The sequence below is a fragment of the Sylvia atricapilla genome, chromosome 6 (assembly GCF_009819655.1).
Source record: "Sylvia atricapilla isolate bSylAtr1 chromosome 6, bSylAtr1.pri, whole genome shotgun sequence".
Lineage (NCBI taxonomy): Eukaryota > Metazoa > Chordata > Aves > Passeriformes > Sylviidae > Sylvia > Sylvia atricapilla.
The window spans coordinates 17,135,750-17,153,083 of NC_089145.1; the positions used below are offsets into that span (position 1 = coordinate 17,135,750).

Genomic DNA, 17,334 nt, shown 5'->3' on the forward strand with positions numbered 1-17,334 from the left:
TTACTTAGCTCAAGATAGAATCTTAAAGCTGCCAATATTTCAGTAGCTTCTCTGAAGTTAAACTTGTCTACAGTGAAGTGTCTGGTAAATATTTAATGAAGTTTTTTTAGAAAGATTGATTCTATTCCTACTTTCCTGTACCTCATTATAATGTTTAAAATGTCAGTAGCTTTTCTTTCCAAATTGCCAATGGTAACATTGGAGAATATTGTGTTTAAAACACTGGAAAACACTGTTGGGACACAGTAAAGTTTTAATTTATAGCACAATAAATGAACATTCTGCTATTGCTCTTTGGAGGAGCAGGAAGAGTGCACGTTTGATTTACTATATCTGTCTTGGCCAGCACATGGAAGTGAGCCTGAATTAAGTCTTTAGCCATTAATCTTGCCTGATTTGCCAGAAAGTTTTCAGGTCTCAGAACCCTGGCTTGACAGGTTAGTGAATAGATATTAATCTGGGTTTCTTGAGCAAAAATCTGCAATTGTCCAGCTGTCCTTTTTCTTCTTGGCCTCCTTCAGAAGGTAACTATTTTCCAGCCAGATCAATACTGATGGAATTTTGTGGGAGGAGAATAGGAAGTGGCTATTGAGATGTAACCTGTTTGAGAGTCCCAAGTGCACCAAAAATCCAAACTGTACTCCCACCCCTTTTTCAGACCACAAATCTCTGTCCTGTGTTTACAGTTGTAAGTTATGGTTTTACACTTACATAATTCAAAAGACGACTTTTTTGTGCAGTCACTGTTTTATGGGTATGTCACTGCCTTCGTGGATCAGTGTTTGCCTCTGCAGAATGGGAGTGAGGGTGTTAACCTTGTTTCTAAATGAAAAAGATGTTTTCTTGTTCTGCACCTATGCTAGGTTCTTTTGTCCTATCCTGCCCTTTTTATCCTCTCATATTCTAAGTAGCTAAAGTCAGCAAATGCTTTGCATGGTGTAGAGTTTACAGAGCTCGTACAGTTAACAAAGGCAGCCAGGCAGAGAAGAGAGATTCCTGCTGATGAACTCTGTGGAATAATCTCAAGGAGAGAGGAATTGATTCTGTGGTCAAATTTATCTTACATATAGCATCTCTGATATCTAATAAAGGTTGAGTTGCACTGTAGTTTGGGCATAATTAGTTAAAAAGGTCACTAAGCCAGAAGACACAAATCAGTGGGGAAGCTTGCTTACCTACTTTTAATACTAATTACAGTTTTTGATAAGATTATGTCATGTGGGAATTGTGATAGATGTGTATGTTCATGTCAATAAATGTCTGTTTTGCTTAGTGTTGTAATTTTTTCATGTGTTCCTATGGAAAAGGATTCTTCTATGATACAAGTGTTTTGCCTGAATAGTGACACTCCTAATGTGGAATGAATGTGGCAAAGTAACAGGAGGAAAAGCTGTTGGTTTCCCTGAGCAAGAATGGTAGAAGTACATGCTGCAGACAGACCAAAAGCTGATTCCTGTAATCCCATGTCTTCCCCCAGAAAAGAAATATAGGTGGCCGTGTGACAGTTCGTTGTTAAGGGCTGTTCAGTGCAGCCAGCTCTCAAATTGTAAGCACAAAATATTGCTGGTATTGGGAAAGGTGATAAAGCATGCTTTGTTTGTTTGCCAGGATTTTGAGAGTAATGGCTTTTGTAGGCCCTAGAAGTTTTCATCAGGCATCAAACCATTTCAGGGAAAATGGGAATGCTTGGTTACCTTTGGATAGTGTCTACATTGTAAAAATCAAGCACAGTCACTGTGATGGATAATTATGTAGAAAGACCAATAGCTTCAGGAGAATATCTCTAGGATTATACTGCCTTGAAAGGCATGACAGTACCAAGATGCTGTTTCTGAGAGTTCAGGTTTAATTCAGTTTAAGTGGAGCAAGCAGCGTGGATGATGGCTTTTGTCTATTCTGCCTTTCCTGCTTAAGCACTTTTAGCCTCCTGGAATGGATGGTGAAGTTGCATTCTATTTGGTTCTGGTTTAAGTGTAGTCCTAAACAGCTCTGGAGTTCTGTACTAATATAATCTGACTGTGTTTGTGGATCCTCCTGGCCAGTTGAAAAATAGGATATTTAACTTCTGAAAAATCAAGTGGCTTAAGAAAGGCAGTCAAAAGGGCCATGTTTGTAGTGCAAATTTAAGGTAAATATTGTATTTCTCTTAAGATGACATTAAACTTGGTTTCTGCAGATTAAAGGGTTTTCTGTTAATATCACCCTTCCAGTCAGGAGTGCTAAAAACAGTTTGCATAAGAATTTAAAAGTTTATTTTCCAGTGGAAATACCAAGAACATGGATATGAATATCAGCTTTTATGGAAGTCTTTATTTAAATGATGCAGACAGAAGATGCTATTTCCAGATATGACATTGTCAAACATGTATTTTGTAGGTATACAGTAAAGTAAGGAGAAACAAAAGGATCATTTATACAGGGGAAAAAAACAGCAGAAGAAATTTTTCTAAACACAGGCCTCAGAAATACCCCTTGAAGGGTGCATATTTTTGCTGTGAAGGCATCTTCACAAATTCTTGTGTGTAGCAACACAGTGACAACTTCAATCTCTTCAAAAGCTGCTTCTTTAGAATGGTGTTTGGTTCTTCTATTGATCTAATTGTTTTCACCAAAAATTACTGAAGAGGTGACCCGCTCTGGTAAGATATGCTGGCTTGTTCTACATGCTAACATGCTACATGTTCTAGATTAAAATAAAACTAAGAAAAACTTAGAACCCCAGGGTAATCACCAATTCCAATAAAACTAAGACTTCTCAAGCAGTGCAGTGTTCCTAGTCCTTAAAGAGGGTAAACCTAATCAGTCTTCCTAATTGTTTTTTTCTGCTATGATCATTTGCAACAAATTATTTGTCTCTTGCCAGCTGCATCTTTTCAATTATTACTACAGTTACTTGTTCTTGTAAAGATAGAGCAGCAGTATTCCTGCCTTTCCCTCTAATAGTATATTTATATTTCAGGGAGTTGATTCACTTGCTCACTCACCTTTCTGAAGCTCTGCATGAAGCACAACTTAAACTCATACTGGTCATCCCTCCTGCAGTTGCAGCAGGGTGAGTATTCCTATTTAGATGGCAGTTTCCAGGTGAGAAATACTTTCTTGTCTGATAAACAGTAAGTTCAAAGCTTTGCTTAAAGCTGTGCAGTTTAAAAGAAAAAGAAATTATTTGGGTTTGATTGGTAGTCCTTTCTGTGTGCATTTTTAGGTACTTTTTCAAATGAGAGTCAGTAAGAAGCTAACAGAAAATACGACAACTTCTTATTTTCGTCACCTTGGGCTGTACAGCAGTATGGATAGGCTCACAGCCAATACAGATTATGACAGTTTAACAGCACAGTTTCAGGACAGTGTTGTACAGCCTCCTAAATTTCTTGTAGGCTGTCACATCTTTCAGTGTGCATTCATTTTCAAAGTGCCAAAAACGCTGAGAAAATTGAATGCCTGGTAAATGTTGTTTCTGTGGCTGGACAGCTGGCTCTTCAATGACCTCAAGTTTTTGTTAAGTTTTATGAGGAGGTCCTATTGCATGTTGGGGAAATAAAGCATTTCTGCTTACAGCTATCTGTGCAGACTTAAATGCATCTGTCTGAAAAGATTCAGGGATCCTGTGGTAGGTGACTAAAAGGTTGTTTGTGTACTGAGATCACTTAGCATCTGCCTTACAACTGTGGTGTCACCTCTTCTGTAGATTAATAATGTAACCCCATCCAAGCTGATTCCTGAATAAAGGGACTTCCTACCATCTTAGGACTTTAAGCCCAGAATAATATCTACCTAATTTTCTTCTCCAGTAGTTGCCTGAAACCTGATTTGCAGTTTATTTCTGTAAAGTAAGAACTTGAAGGGATTTCTTATTTCTTTATATTTTCCTCTGTTGCATACTGTAACTGATTTATATCCTTACAAAAAGTAGCTAATTTAATTCAAAAATCCTTTTGCTTCCATGCGAGGCTGGCCACCCAATTTTGATAGGTAGAGAGAGAGAAACAATGTGTTGAGGACTGTGGCAAAAGAAAACAATAAATTCTACATAAATTGGTGAAGTCGACAGTTTTGTCGACTATAAATATTACCTGTGCTGAGCCCTTTACTTAAAGGCCTAGCTGCATTTTGAGGACATTCCTTCCTATCCCTCAAGCATCTATGCTTTTACCTTGGCTCCGTATTAATCCTCTGATTTCTTGCAGATTTCTCTGGAAAATCGTGGGCTGGTATGCCTTTGCATAACATGGCTTTTTAGTGGTGCTAACAAGTACTTTGAGTTTCTTCTGATTTGGTTAAATCAAAAATAATGCAAAATTATTATGTCTTACCTCCTGTGTGTCATTTATTCCAATCTTTCATGCTGCCCTCTTATGTCCTCCATCTCATCCCAATTGATAGTTACTTTAGAAAGTAATTTTCTGTTGCTAATAATTTTAGTCTATTACAGGTAAAGCAAAAGAGAACATTTTAAGACATTTTTCTAAAATGCCTTATCAGTCACTGCATCACACAGATGCTTTTTAAAATGCTAATGAATGCTCTGGTAGAATTTGAGTAATTTCTATAAACAGTGTTCACATTTGAAGTGCATTTGTGCTTTTGGTGGTAGGGAGAAAGTGGAGAATAGCACAAACCTCAACGTTCCTTTTCATTGTTATACCTGTTGATGTTACCAAGGTCAGCCCGAGGGACCTAAATCTGTTTTGTTTCTGTAAGTCATGTGGGGCTCTACAGTCTATTTTTTCTAAATCCCTAAACAAGAGTTGGAGCCTCTATAAAACTTCAGTTTTCTTAAACATGTTTGCCTGGACCAGAATTTGCATTTTTTAAGATAGCTGTCTTTCAGGACTATTTCTCTGTTGAACACCACATCAAGGTTTGGATCATGTGTTGTTGCTGCCTCCTGCTGTCCTGCATATTGACACAATAGTGAGGTCACAGTTCTGAAACCTTTCTGAACTGGGATTTGGGGGTGCACTATTCGAGCTGGAAAGAGATGCCTATCTGAAGTGCAATTTTTAACCTGAAATGAGTTTTACATGCCTGTTCCTAAATGGCCTGTTTGTAGAGGAGCTGTGAGAAATAACAGCTGTAGTTTATATAAAAGAATCTGAAAGTCTTATTCCTCTAAACCAATTATATATATCTTTATGCATTCCTAAAGTTTTTGGGATTTACCCATAAACCTTTACAGCCCAGAGGAATTCAATAATCACATTCTTTTTGATCAATAATCTTACATAACCCGCCTGTCTGCATCTTCCATTTATGTGTTTTTATTGCATTAACTAGAAAAAACACTTGAAGTTTTGAGTAAATAGGTTGTTGCAAATAGATTCATAACTTACAGGAACATCTTAAAACATTCACAATGTCCATGTATGCTTTAAGGCTTAGAAATATATTGGATTTAATGATATCAATAATCAGAATTCTGAAAATTTCTTTCAACTTTACTTGGCATTTTGGATAGCAGCTGTACTTGAAAGTACTTAATTTATAGGATACAAGGCTTGAACTGAAAAGTGCCTGCTACTGTGTATTAAATATCTTGTGTCTTGAAACTCACTTTGTGTTTTAACATTTCCACATGGTTGAAAGTGTGTTTTATACATCTTACATTCTTTAGTTTTTGGAATCACTGTAGACTATTCATCAAAAATACTGCTAAAGGCATGGAAATAAGTACCATCAAGAATCAAATAATATATCAGTGTTCAGCAGCTGGCAATACACTGATAAAGGAGACATGAGCTGTATGTGGAGTATCCTATCCAACTGGGATGTTAGGAGCTGAAACATTGTCCCTTTTGTGTTCTACCCTGATTAAAATGTAAAGAGCATAGTCAAATGTAAGCAGTTTATTTAGGAATTTGTAATTTAGACTCTTTTGATATGCATTAAGATCAAAGCAGTCTGTCAGCAAATGCTATCTGAAAGGAGACACTTAAGAGCTAAAAATACTAGTTTGCTGAGGGAAAACCCGTCTGGAAAATGCAGCATTGAGCATGAGATCGAGTGTGGGATGCAGGAAGAAAACATTTTGGATCATATGTTTAACTTCCCAAATTCAACTTTTGCAACAAAAACTAAGTGAGACTGATCCTTTACTGAGCCTTGCTTTAGTAACTGAAGGTTCCAGTGGTGCCTTTGGATTTTGGTTTGCTTGTAAAATATTCTGGACTAAAAGGAAACTTCACCCTTTTTAAAGTGAAGTTTTTACAGCTTTTCACATTAACCAGAGACAGTTCAGCTGGCATAATCGAGAGTAATCAAGAGCTGGGAATGTGTTTGGATGCTGACTGGAAGGCAGGAACCTCTCTAGTAAGCTTTACTGTCATAGAGAATGCATGTAGAGCTCCCATGGTGGAAAACAGAGATTGAGATAGTGTTTTCATCCACCTGATGTCTAGGAATTGCATGAATTTCCTGCAAATGTCAAGTGATTTACAAGAGGGAAGAACAGCACGAGCCAAAGCTATTCTTTATGAAATGTTTGTGTGTAATTCTCCCTCGTGGATTGGAGTCTTGCAGTTGCAGGTGTCTGAAGAGACATGCAAGCATCACAGTGGTGTGTAAGTGGTTGCTAGAGCAGATGGTTTGCTGAAGACTTCCACTCTATCTTTCAACAGAATGTCTCATAAAGTTAGAATTTTACTGCTTTTGACATGCATGGACATTGATGCCTATATAAACCCAGGACATATGAGTACCATTTCTATAAGGTCAGTGGCTAGCCAGGCATATTCTGTCCACTGCTGATGGTGAGTAACTCCATTGGTCCTACTAATCCTAGGCTTGATTAAATTCCTGCCTTAAATATATGCAATTCAGTGTTTTATTGTACTGCAGAAATTTTATTGAGGAAAGATGTGTAGATATTTTTATGCTGATTTCATAAGCTTTGCAAATAGGGTAGCTGTGCTGGAATGAACTACCTTTATGCCTAAATATGCACTTGCATAATGATGTTGGGGGGGAAGAATAAATCTGGCAAATGGACCTTGAAATTTGGTTGCAACTGTTCTGGTAAGTTGTAGGCATTGGATTCATTATTTTGTTTCTCTGTACTTAAATTCTTTATAATATTAGGGATGTATTCTCTAAGTAAAAAGGGAGACTTTATATAGTAGCTCTTTTCTGTCTGAAAGTAAATTGAATTTCATCTGACTAGATTATTGCATGTTTTGTCCAGGTTCAGCAGCCATTTTATCCACTGTGTTTCCTAATTACTGTCAAGAAAACAATGAGGAAATAAAATTAAGTTTATTTACATAAGCTGTAATTGAAGGGAGCATCAGTAACGTTCCTGTTTCTTATTGTCCTGAGGAGAGAGAAAGACAAAAAGTTCCTGGAAGCTGTAGATATGGTGTTGTCTTCACAGGGGTTCTCAATCTATCCATGGTTGCATAACCATTGCCTTCCTGGCATTTGTAGTTCATTAAAGACTTTAGACATATTATATAAATATGTCAAGTCTCAGTATACACTCATTAAAAGCTGTTAATTTTGTTAAATGCAGTGTTAAATAACTCTGTATTTAGGTTGTTAGTGATTGCTATCCTTGGTCTTCTGTCATCCCCAGAAGTATAATCTTTTGGACAAAGTAGAAATAAAAATAGCATTGGTTGTGTCACTTCATAATATAATACTATACTCTTTATTGACATTTTGATGTTTGGGATATGCAATAGGCAGTTTGTCCTGGGTGATTGATATCCTTTTAACACAACTCTCTTCAGGCTACAAGACAATAGCTGCACCTTGAATGAAAGATGATGCTTTATCTCTTGATGTTGTACAGAATCTGTAAATGAGAGAAAGTAAACTGTGAAGTAAACAAGTAGAAAAAACCAAGTAAACTCAGGTGCTGAGGTGAGAGGCTGCACTGTCAGTGTGGTGTGTGGTGGAGCACTCTAGTGTGCTGCCCAGGGAGGTTTCCTGAACTGGAAAGCCCTCAGGGAAGTCGACGAGCTGGTGAATTGGTTGAGGAATATGCAGGAATCCAAGAGAGAAATGGATTACAGGAATCACACCCTACCTTCCCTGGTAGAGACCTTTTAGGCAAACAGGACACATGACATGGAAGATTCCCCTCATCTTTCCACCTGACTGAATGTGTGACTTAAGGAATAGAGGGCAAGGGTAACAAGTTCCTGCCTGTTGCAGGAGTTGCCTCTCCTCTGTCATTTTCCCACTTTGTCATTATTAAGAGTTTTAGAAGTACAGATGTAGCTAGTGCTGCATTTCTGAAAAAAAACCCCCAAGAATCTGCTGAAAAATCTCTAAAACTTTGGAGCTTTGTATGCATCAATTATAATTAAAATGCATGGAAGACAGTGTTAGAAAGAGATTGGTTCAATTGTTTAAGAAGCCTCAGGTAACACAGAAGTAGCTTTGTACTTTTAGTAATTTTATCAAGTCTAGCATAATAATAACTAGATATGTCAAACCTTGATCCATGATATAAGTAATTGTATGCAAAATAGCTGCTGTTCTTAGCTGTGTTTTAATAACATGCCTGCCTGTACAAAGCAGGGGTCAGTGAGCAAGATGGTTTCATTCAACTCTGTGGGACATGGTGTTGGGGATTATTAGTAAGAGTGAAGCATATTGTAAACAAACCACTGGAGCTATCGCTGTCCTCATGACATTCTCAAAAAATGCTATTATTGGCAAATTGCATACAGTTTAGCTAGAATAATTTGTTATCTCCTGGCTAGTTTCTGATAGCATATATCAAAGCAGTAGTTAAATTAAAACCAAACATGTTTTTCCCTGATAAAAGGTACACTTAACCTCACAGCTTCTAGAAAAATATCTGTCTTTATTGACTTCTTGAGAAGCACAGCTGTAGTGCAGCTACTTTCATTTTAAAGCTACAAGAACCTAAACCACTTTCTTTCTTCAAATATTTGAACATAATGTATGTTCTTGTCTCATCAAAATACAGCAAGCATCTCCAAGTTTGGATTTCTTATTTGCATATGTAAGGAAAAAAATAAATCTACAGCTTCTGTTGCTGTTACTTAAAACTTCTATAGGTATGTATTATCAGTATTTTCCAGCACTAAACTGCCACTTCGTCAAAATTAACATTTTAGCTACTTAGTTTATTCTTTATTCTTGCTGCAAAACATTGTGGATGTGAAATACTGTCCTAAGTATCTTCAGCCTTTTCTTTGTAGAGCTGCTGTGCAATGAAAATTACCAGAATCTGTGCAGTCTTCATTACTCCTATCCCGTAGCAGTCGATACCAGCTTAGTTTTGCTACACTGCACTTGGAAAGAGTGGCAGGAGGGCAGACATCTCGTCCCTCATCTTATTTTGTGCTGTCATCCTCTTTTCTGCCCCTCCTATAAATATACGTGTGTGTTTGACTGGAAAATAGGAAGAGCACACAATGGATAACTGCTCATTGACCTCACACTTGCTCAGCCTAATGGATGCTGCAATTGACCAGTGTTTTGCATGTGTGATAAAGGAAATAGGTGCATTGGTCTTTTAGAAACTTATTATGAACAGATACTTGGAATCTTATTTTTGTGTCAGTGGTCTGTCATCTTTAGAAGTTGCTGCAGATTCAATTGCCTTGCCATAACTTTGTGTATACAGAATGATATACTCATTGGTTTACTGTTCCTGTGTATATATACACATTGTTTTCCTTAGAAGTATTTCTAGCAAGTACGATTTCTGATGTAGAATATGCAAGTAAACAGCAGGGTAATTTTAATGGTAATGAATGGTAAACAAATTCAATGAAATATAAGCAGCTTCTAACAAAACTTCTGTTTTGAAGTGAAATGGGAACTGTCACTTACTTTTAACATCATTCTCAGGAAGGACTATGTGGAACAGAATGTAGAGCCTTGAACTTTTGGTAAGTAAAGAATGCCAGGGATCAAACCAGCAGGAAACATATTGCTTGTTTCAGATCATGTTTACTATTATCAGATTATGTCAAATAACAGTATATTAGAAAACCAACTTTGTAGAATACTGTTTATTAAGTAGGATTCTGCTTTACCAATACATATACTTAAAATCGTGAAAAGTTAAAATATTTATGAGAAACCTGGTCATAATAATCTTAGTTTGTTGGAATCACTAATACTTTGCTTAATTTTTCTGAGACATTAGACATTTTCCACATGTCTAATCTTTCTTACTTTTCCTTCCAATTTGAGTAATGAGGTCACAGAAAAGAAAGCAATTCTAAAAATGGTTAAGTGTTTATTTATTGTAGAGCTAGTATATAGCAAATATGATCTGCATGCTTGCTGTTGCTGATAAGGAAGTTTGATGCTGGAAGACAATCTCTTTGCACAGTCAATATACAGAAAATGGGACTTGAGAGGGAAAATCTGAAAGCTAACCATGCACAGTTTTGTATTTGTTGTACCTAGGAGATAATAACACTTTGGCCTCCATTGTTCCTATAGTTGTCCATCTTCCTGTGAGTCCTAAAACAGGAGACTGTCAGGAATATGGAGAGTACAGTTACATATCAAGAGATATTTTTAATTTGGCCTCATGCATGAAACTCAGCACTCAAGAAGCCACAGAAATCACTTTTAAGAGGGCTGTCTAGGCTAACTGGCTGGTGTAGTAATTTTTATTGCATGTTAGAGAATCTGGATAATATGTTTGATTTGGATCACAAGATATAGCTTGAGATATGAGTTTATACTGAGGGGAACAGAAAAGTCAGTAGGAAATTATTACTGTGTACTTCTGAGGAGCAGTTACTGGAGCAAGTTTAATAATGTCCTCAAATTATGGTGATGCTATTAAATCCTGCTCATAATCATGTTACTAGGCTCATGTTTTTCCCTGTATAAAGGGTCAAAGTATAAGTCTGTCAGTTGCATCTTTTTTAAAGTGAATTCTGTTAGCTACAGTGAATCTAGATGCTTGTTAATGGCTCTAAACTACATGTTTCCCTTTCTGATGACTTCCCTGGTTTTGCTACTGTTTGTTGGGCTGCCACTTGGTACAGCATGGCTCTGACTGCAGCCGTGAGATGTTCCTGCATTTTGCATAGATTGAGAAAGAACTCAAGAGGAACAAATCTGTTCTTAGAACTGGCTCTTTTAAAGACTGTACCTTACAATATAAAATCAGTGCAACAAAGATCTGGCTCTACTGGCATCTTCTGCAGCAAGTGCACACATCTGGTTTTGAATTCCCACTAGGGAGAATCATTAAAATAATCTGCAGGTCAGCTAACAACGGTCAAAGAGAAGAACGGATGGAATGTATTCCTCTGCATATGTGTGATTTGTAGCTCTACCAATTCTGAGCCAGCTGGTGTAGAGCAATTACTACATAAGTTTCAGTATTAAGTTGGAAAACTTTCCAAAAAAACAAAGAGGAGAAAAATGGTGAGTATCTTATGCAAGGAGGAATTAAGGCTACATTTGGTGTGTTAGAGTTTTTAAATTAGGCTCATATGCTCCAGAGTACAAGCTTGTTTTGTGTGATGTTCTGCTATTGGAGCATGGCTTGCCTGGGCATTAAGCCCTGGCATGAAAGGCACTAGAATAGTCTGTAAATTAGGAGAAGCAAATGGTGACACAGTGGATGTTCATTTGTGCATAGTTGTTCTTAAATGGCTCCTAGGAAGAGACTGAAGCAATGTAAAGGAAACAGCATGAAAGGAGAACAGTTGACCTTCCCAAAAGTGGAACTGGTAAATACAAGAAGCGTCAGAATTAATTTTTTCTTCTTTGGTAGTCGGATTGTCTGGTTTTGTCAAATATATATTTCTTACATTGACTTCAGAGTTTTAGATACACTGAATTTTACAAGTAATTTAAGAATTTGTAAGTGACAGGTCTGCCAGCACGCCTCAGCTCTGAGGACAGCAGTTTTCAGGCTTATTTGTCCCTAGCCGTCTGCTGAGATTTCATGCTTTTTTTCAGGACATATATTGCTTGGCATGTTTCCCCTTCTTGACTTCTGTTACTGGTTTAAACCAGATGGGCCACAGGTAATTAGTTTGGCTTCATGAAAACTGTGTAGGCTACTCCATGGCAAGGACAGATCCTGTGCTTCTCCCTATTTGGAGAGCAAGGACTGCAAAGGCAACAGCTGGGATGGGATGTGTGTATTAAAGGAGACTGCCAGCCCTTAATGTTCTGCAAAAAATTCATTAGGTACAGAGATACCATTCTACTTCCTGGTAAAAATATAGCAAGTTTTCACTTGTCAGTCTGTTAAAATTCACAGTCCCCCAGTGATACGAAACTCATGAAAGAACCACTCCCAGGACTTTTGTGTTATGAATCTGTAGCACTCAGTTATAATTTCCTTGCTCATCAAGCTGTCTAGGTTTTGTTGGGTTTAAAATACCTATCTTAATCTTTCCTATCTGAGAATTTGGTGAAGAGATTCTTGCCATTGAGAAAATTTGAACACAGTCAGTAATGTGATTTGTGTAGAGATGTTTGTTTATTTTAGGTTGTCATCCTTTCTGTAGACAAGGGACAGATAGCCCTTATGCTCTGGAGGCATCTGAGTGTCAACATTGCTCTCATGAAATAAGTGCATCAAAGACAGCGTACAAGTAGGGTTGCAGGGTTTTACTTCTGAATTTAAGGTATTATCCAGAATAGTAGTGGAGTATAGTATTGGAAGGTGCAAATAATAAAAAGTCAAGATTAACTAAAACTACATTACTTTTATTAGAAGTTTATCCAGCAAACTCTTCAAATCTACAAATAAATGGACATCAGAACTCCCTGACTACCTACACCTTTAGAAGGTTCTCCCTAATGTCCAGGCCAGATTTGCTAAAGCAATTAACTTGGGATATTCAGACTGCTCCAACTGATTACAAATGAATGACTAAACTTTTGTATTTCCATTAAAATTCTCCTTTTTCATTTGCTCATTCTTTTATAATTTGTGTCTCTTGGGATAATGTCTCTCTTACTTATGAACAGTAAGGTGTCCTTTCATGTTCTGTAAGCAAAATGTGATTTGGAAATGTTAAGATGGGCTTCAGATGGGAGGGGAGGGAACCTCCTGTTTCTGCCTTCATCTATTGCAGCACTTGAGTGTGTGAAACTGAGAGAGTGTTCTCTGAGTAGAACCAGATGAATAACCATGACTGGAAGACTGTATGTCACCAGAGATGTTTGCACTGGTTTTATGGAATAACTTTTCAGCTTGATTTTTAATTCTGTCTTAAGAGGAATAAGACTTTTGTACAGAGATTGTTAAATACATAAAAAACTGGGGAGGATAAATTTATACTAACTTGGCATTTGTGTTATTTGTTTTTTCCTGAAATGGACTGACCTTAACACTGTGGTTGAATGGCTATTTTTTGGTTTGAAATGCACAGTCCCTGATTTGTCATACTGATCTGGGTTTGTAAGCCACAAGATCGGATGCTATGCTTAGATCATGCTTCATCCCTTGTAACATTGTGTCCTTCAAAAGGAATTAGAGAAAAAGAAATCTGTATTTCGAAGGCTGGTGAAGATACTTGAATTTACAGTAGGCATTTCAGAAAATGCATATGCTTGAGTAACATGCATCTCTGCAAAAGCTTGATATGTTGTCTTGGAGGGAGAGAGGTCAGAGATGGAGAACATGCTGTGCTTTTTACGATCTCCATTCAGCTGCAGGGAGTTCATCCTCCAGTAAGTAGTAAATCTGCTTTTGTCTATCTGGGGATCTCTCTTTTGTTGGTTAAACATTCAGTATGGTCATGTTCTTTTGACAGCAGCTGTAATTATTGTTCATGGCTTTGAACAGCAGTATTGTTTCAAGTTCTTGTTGCTGACTTGGCTGCTTCATACAGTGCTGTTGTAGACGGACCTTAATTCTGTTTTTAGCCTGATTTCTGAGGTAACAAGGTGTCTGTAAGTTTTCTTTCTTACATTTTTCATCTCTCTGCTAAAGCTTCTTTGGCATTTGACCAGTTTCAAGCCACATTGACATAGGTATAGAATTTTAATAGTTAGGTTGCTATGACTTCATAAAAATATGTAGCTGGACAGATGACCATAGGAAATAATGTTTTTTCCCCAAGACCCAGCTGTAAGAGGGCATTGTAAATGAAATATCTATAGGACACCAGAAATCCGGTTGAAAAACATCCATGGAAACTGGGATCCATGTAGAATTGTTTTCTGAGTACTGATAGTGGAAAATTACTTCAGTGAGCTGTCATCCTGAGAGTTTTGAAAAACCTGAAATGAGAAAGGTTGGTAATTACAAAACTGTCAAGAGGATTTCTTTGGGAAAGGGAATGGTTTCAGATTGAACTTGGTTACACATTTGACTGTTTCATTATCAATGCCTATAATAGTGTGATGAACAAGGTAAACATTTAGCTCTTTCTTCTATTTTCTATAGAAAAGACTTCATGCAGGAAGAAACAGTGAGTTTTTATTCAGTGATTGTGCATTAACTGAATTCAGGGATCTGTGTTCATAAAATGCAGTAGCATTATATTGTAATGTATTTGCAACGAGCTATGAAAACCAATAATATCTCGTGGTGAAGAAAGATCTGCAAACAGTTGCTTTACAGAAAATTATACATGACAAGAAAATTAAGTCATTACTGAGAGGCTGACTTCTGAAATAGAATCTTAGTGGAAACAGAAAATCAATCAGTTTTCCATTATGAAGGCTATTCCGAAATGAGGTTACAGTAAACTTCTTTTTTATAAAGGAGGGCAGAGGTGAGGTAACCCTGCAAGACTGCAGTTTGAACTGGCAGGAAGTAGCACTCAGTTAAAAGACCTTTCTTCTCCTTATTTCATTTTGAGAGTAGTTGTATTGAGACAAGTAGTAGTTGAGAATGTAGATTCATTTTAAAGTAAATGAAAGCAGCTTTCATTGTTGAAGAATTTTTTCCAGTCTTTCAATATGAAAGACTACAAACTCAAAACCTTACAAAACTATTTATCAGTAAAGCATTAATGGGAATTTTGATACATATGATTGTGTGTAATTTGGAGGATTCGGGTAATAAACCTTGTAGGCTGTGAAACAAACCACCCTGCAGTTATTTTACACATGAAAAGATAGAACAGTAAAAAGAGACTGGAATTCTAAGCTGTGTATATGGAAATACCAAGGAAAACAGGTGGTTTCTTCTAAGTCTGTAATGTTGTCCCAATAATAGGGATTTTTTATATATATATGGCAGTGTGCCATTGGGAAATGTTGATAAAGTCTCAGGAATGTGTGCAAATAAGATGTATGCTCTCAGGAGAATCATCATTCTGTGAGTTCTGCCAGGTTGCCATTGCTCTCTTGCTTGAAGGGGAGAACTTGTGAAGATTATGGTGTATTTCTGAGGCTTTTTAAGGGAAGGATTTCTGTGGATGTTGTGTAAGGCAGCTTCTTTACTGTTCGTTAAAAGGAAAATATGTCAAAGAATAAAAAAAGCCCGCTTATGGTGAAACAGCGATGAACTGGAAGGGAAAATTCTCATTTTCTCTTTGCAGTGTGTTTTTGTTCTTCCACCCCCTTTCTGCACACCCAGCAGTCCCACGCTCTGTTTTCTATTCTTAGTGTTAGTAATTTTCCTGCACTGATAGTTTCTTCTTGTAGAAATTTTTGTAGAGATTTTGTTGAAAGCCACCTCATGTATGGTGCCTTATCCCTTAAATGTTGAGCACGAGTGACAGACACTTTTCAGATTAATTCCAGTTATATTTACAGGGTGAAGTCCATATTTCTTACACTTTTTAATAAATATCTTCAAATACCATAAAGAATAGATACTGTATCTATTAGAAAGTCTTGTTGGTCCAAGTAATTTAGCTGAGTATTCACATTTGGCTGGTATTTTATTAATATAAGCCTACAGATTTTTCTAGAAAACAGAAAACTGAAAAATATGGGATAAAGATCACTCCATATTAACAGTTGTTTCAAACCAGAAAGAAGAAAAAAATAGAACTTCATTTCTTTGAGAGATGATTCTCCTTTTCAATAGCAAGGAAAACACATTCACCATGAAGTGTTAGTTTAAAATATTAATTATATAAGACAGAGGATACAATTTGATTTTACTTTTAATGTGGAATTTTATATCATCCTCATTAGCAGTGTCTGAGCATTTTCAAGCCACTCTTTAAGTGACAGAACTGATACCTGTCATACTTTTGATGTCTTTTCTTATGGAGATTTGTTTATGCACTTCATACTTTGCATTGGTATAGTCTTGCTTAGATGTTTCCCCTGCCTAAATGTGCTTGCCAGGCAAATAAACCACATACCCTCTATTGAAAGTAGACCATTAAGTGTAAGGTGAATTTTTAGATCCTAAATTGTCAATCAGAAAAGTAGGTTGAGTGATGACTCAAATCTGAACACTTTCTAGCTTTGCATCTGCTTTTTACCAGAGCATTTATCATTGCCAGAGAAGCTCTTTTATGAAAACATGGAAAGCGTATTGGGTAAAAAAGACATAAAAATACAATATAATGCCTGGTTGCATAGGTTGAGATGTAATATTGCGCTGCTTTGAAAGGAGCTAAAAACCCCAGTGCTTTCTCAGTAACAGTGCAAACCAAACCTGTAACTGTGGCATTGCCTGAGTAAGTTTAAGGCCTACATAGCAGTAAAAAACCCTCAAGTATCTCAGATTTAAAAAAAAAAAAAAAAAAAAAGAAAAACAAAAAACCCCACAGGATTCTTGCTAATAGTGTAAGGCAGTGGTTTTCAGCAATCCCAGAAAAATCAGTCTTGGTCTTTTGTCCTTCCTTTCTTCACAGTGTCTGTTTCCTTGGGCTATGCACTGAGGAGCAGGCTTGGTTGTAGATTCAACTTATATAGTTCAGTGTTTTAGTTGACTGTAATCCACATTCTTGTATTTTGTTCAATCCAAATTAATGAAAACCCCCATGGAGGATGAATAGCAATAGTTGATACTAGCAGGAGTGCCAGGGAATTTCAACCCTTTGAGGATATCCATAGCTGAAACTGGTTTCATCCCAGTGCCCTGTGCTCCAATAGGGTCAGGGCAGTGTCACCAGGCCCGTCACTTGTGTGACCTCCCCAGTACCCCTGCACCATGGAGCAGTGCTGCCCCAGGGAGGAAGTCTTGGCATGGGACAGTCTGGGGGGTTGGAGCTCCAGGGCTGGGGGTACCAGCTGTGCCAACCGGGGTATCCTTTCTCCGTCCTGTCTTCATTCCATCTCCACCCCTGCTCCACCATTATCCTTCCCCCAGCTCCGGGAGGGTTTCAGGGTCTTGGGAGAAGAGTTTGGGTCTGGTTTTGCAAATGGGCTGAGAGGAGCCCTGGCTTGCTCAAGACCAGTGGAAGTTTTAAGAGCAGATTTGCATAGCAAACTCAATTGTTACTCTTGCCT

General features: G+C 37.3%; 1 protein-coding gene across 2 annotated transcripts in view; it reads left to right on the forward strand.

Moving 5' to 3' along the window:
• Nucleotides 1–17,334, forward strand: part of CHID1 (chitinase domain containing 1) — a 99,738-nt gene that overhangs the window by 14,558 nt on the left and 67,846 nt on the right. The window contains exon 9 of one of the 2 annotated variants that reach the window (XM_066320960.1): nt 2,960–3,052. The exons of the other annotated variant lie outside the window; for it this stretch is intronic. Within the exon in view, the coding sequence (XP_066177057.1) occupies nt 2,960–3,052 (93 nt within the window). The remainder of the gene's footprint in view (nt 1–2,959; nt 3,053–17,334) is intronic. 2 annotated transcript variants of the gene reach the window in all.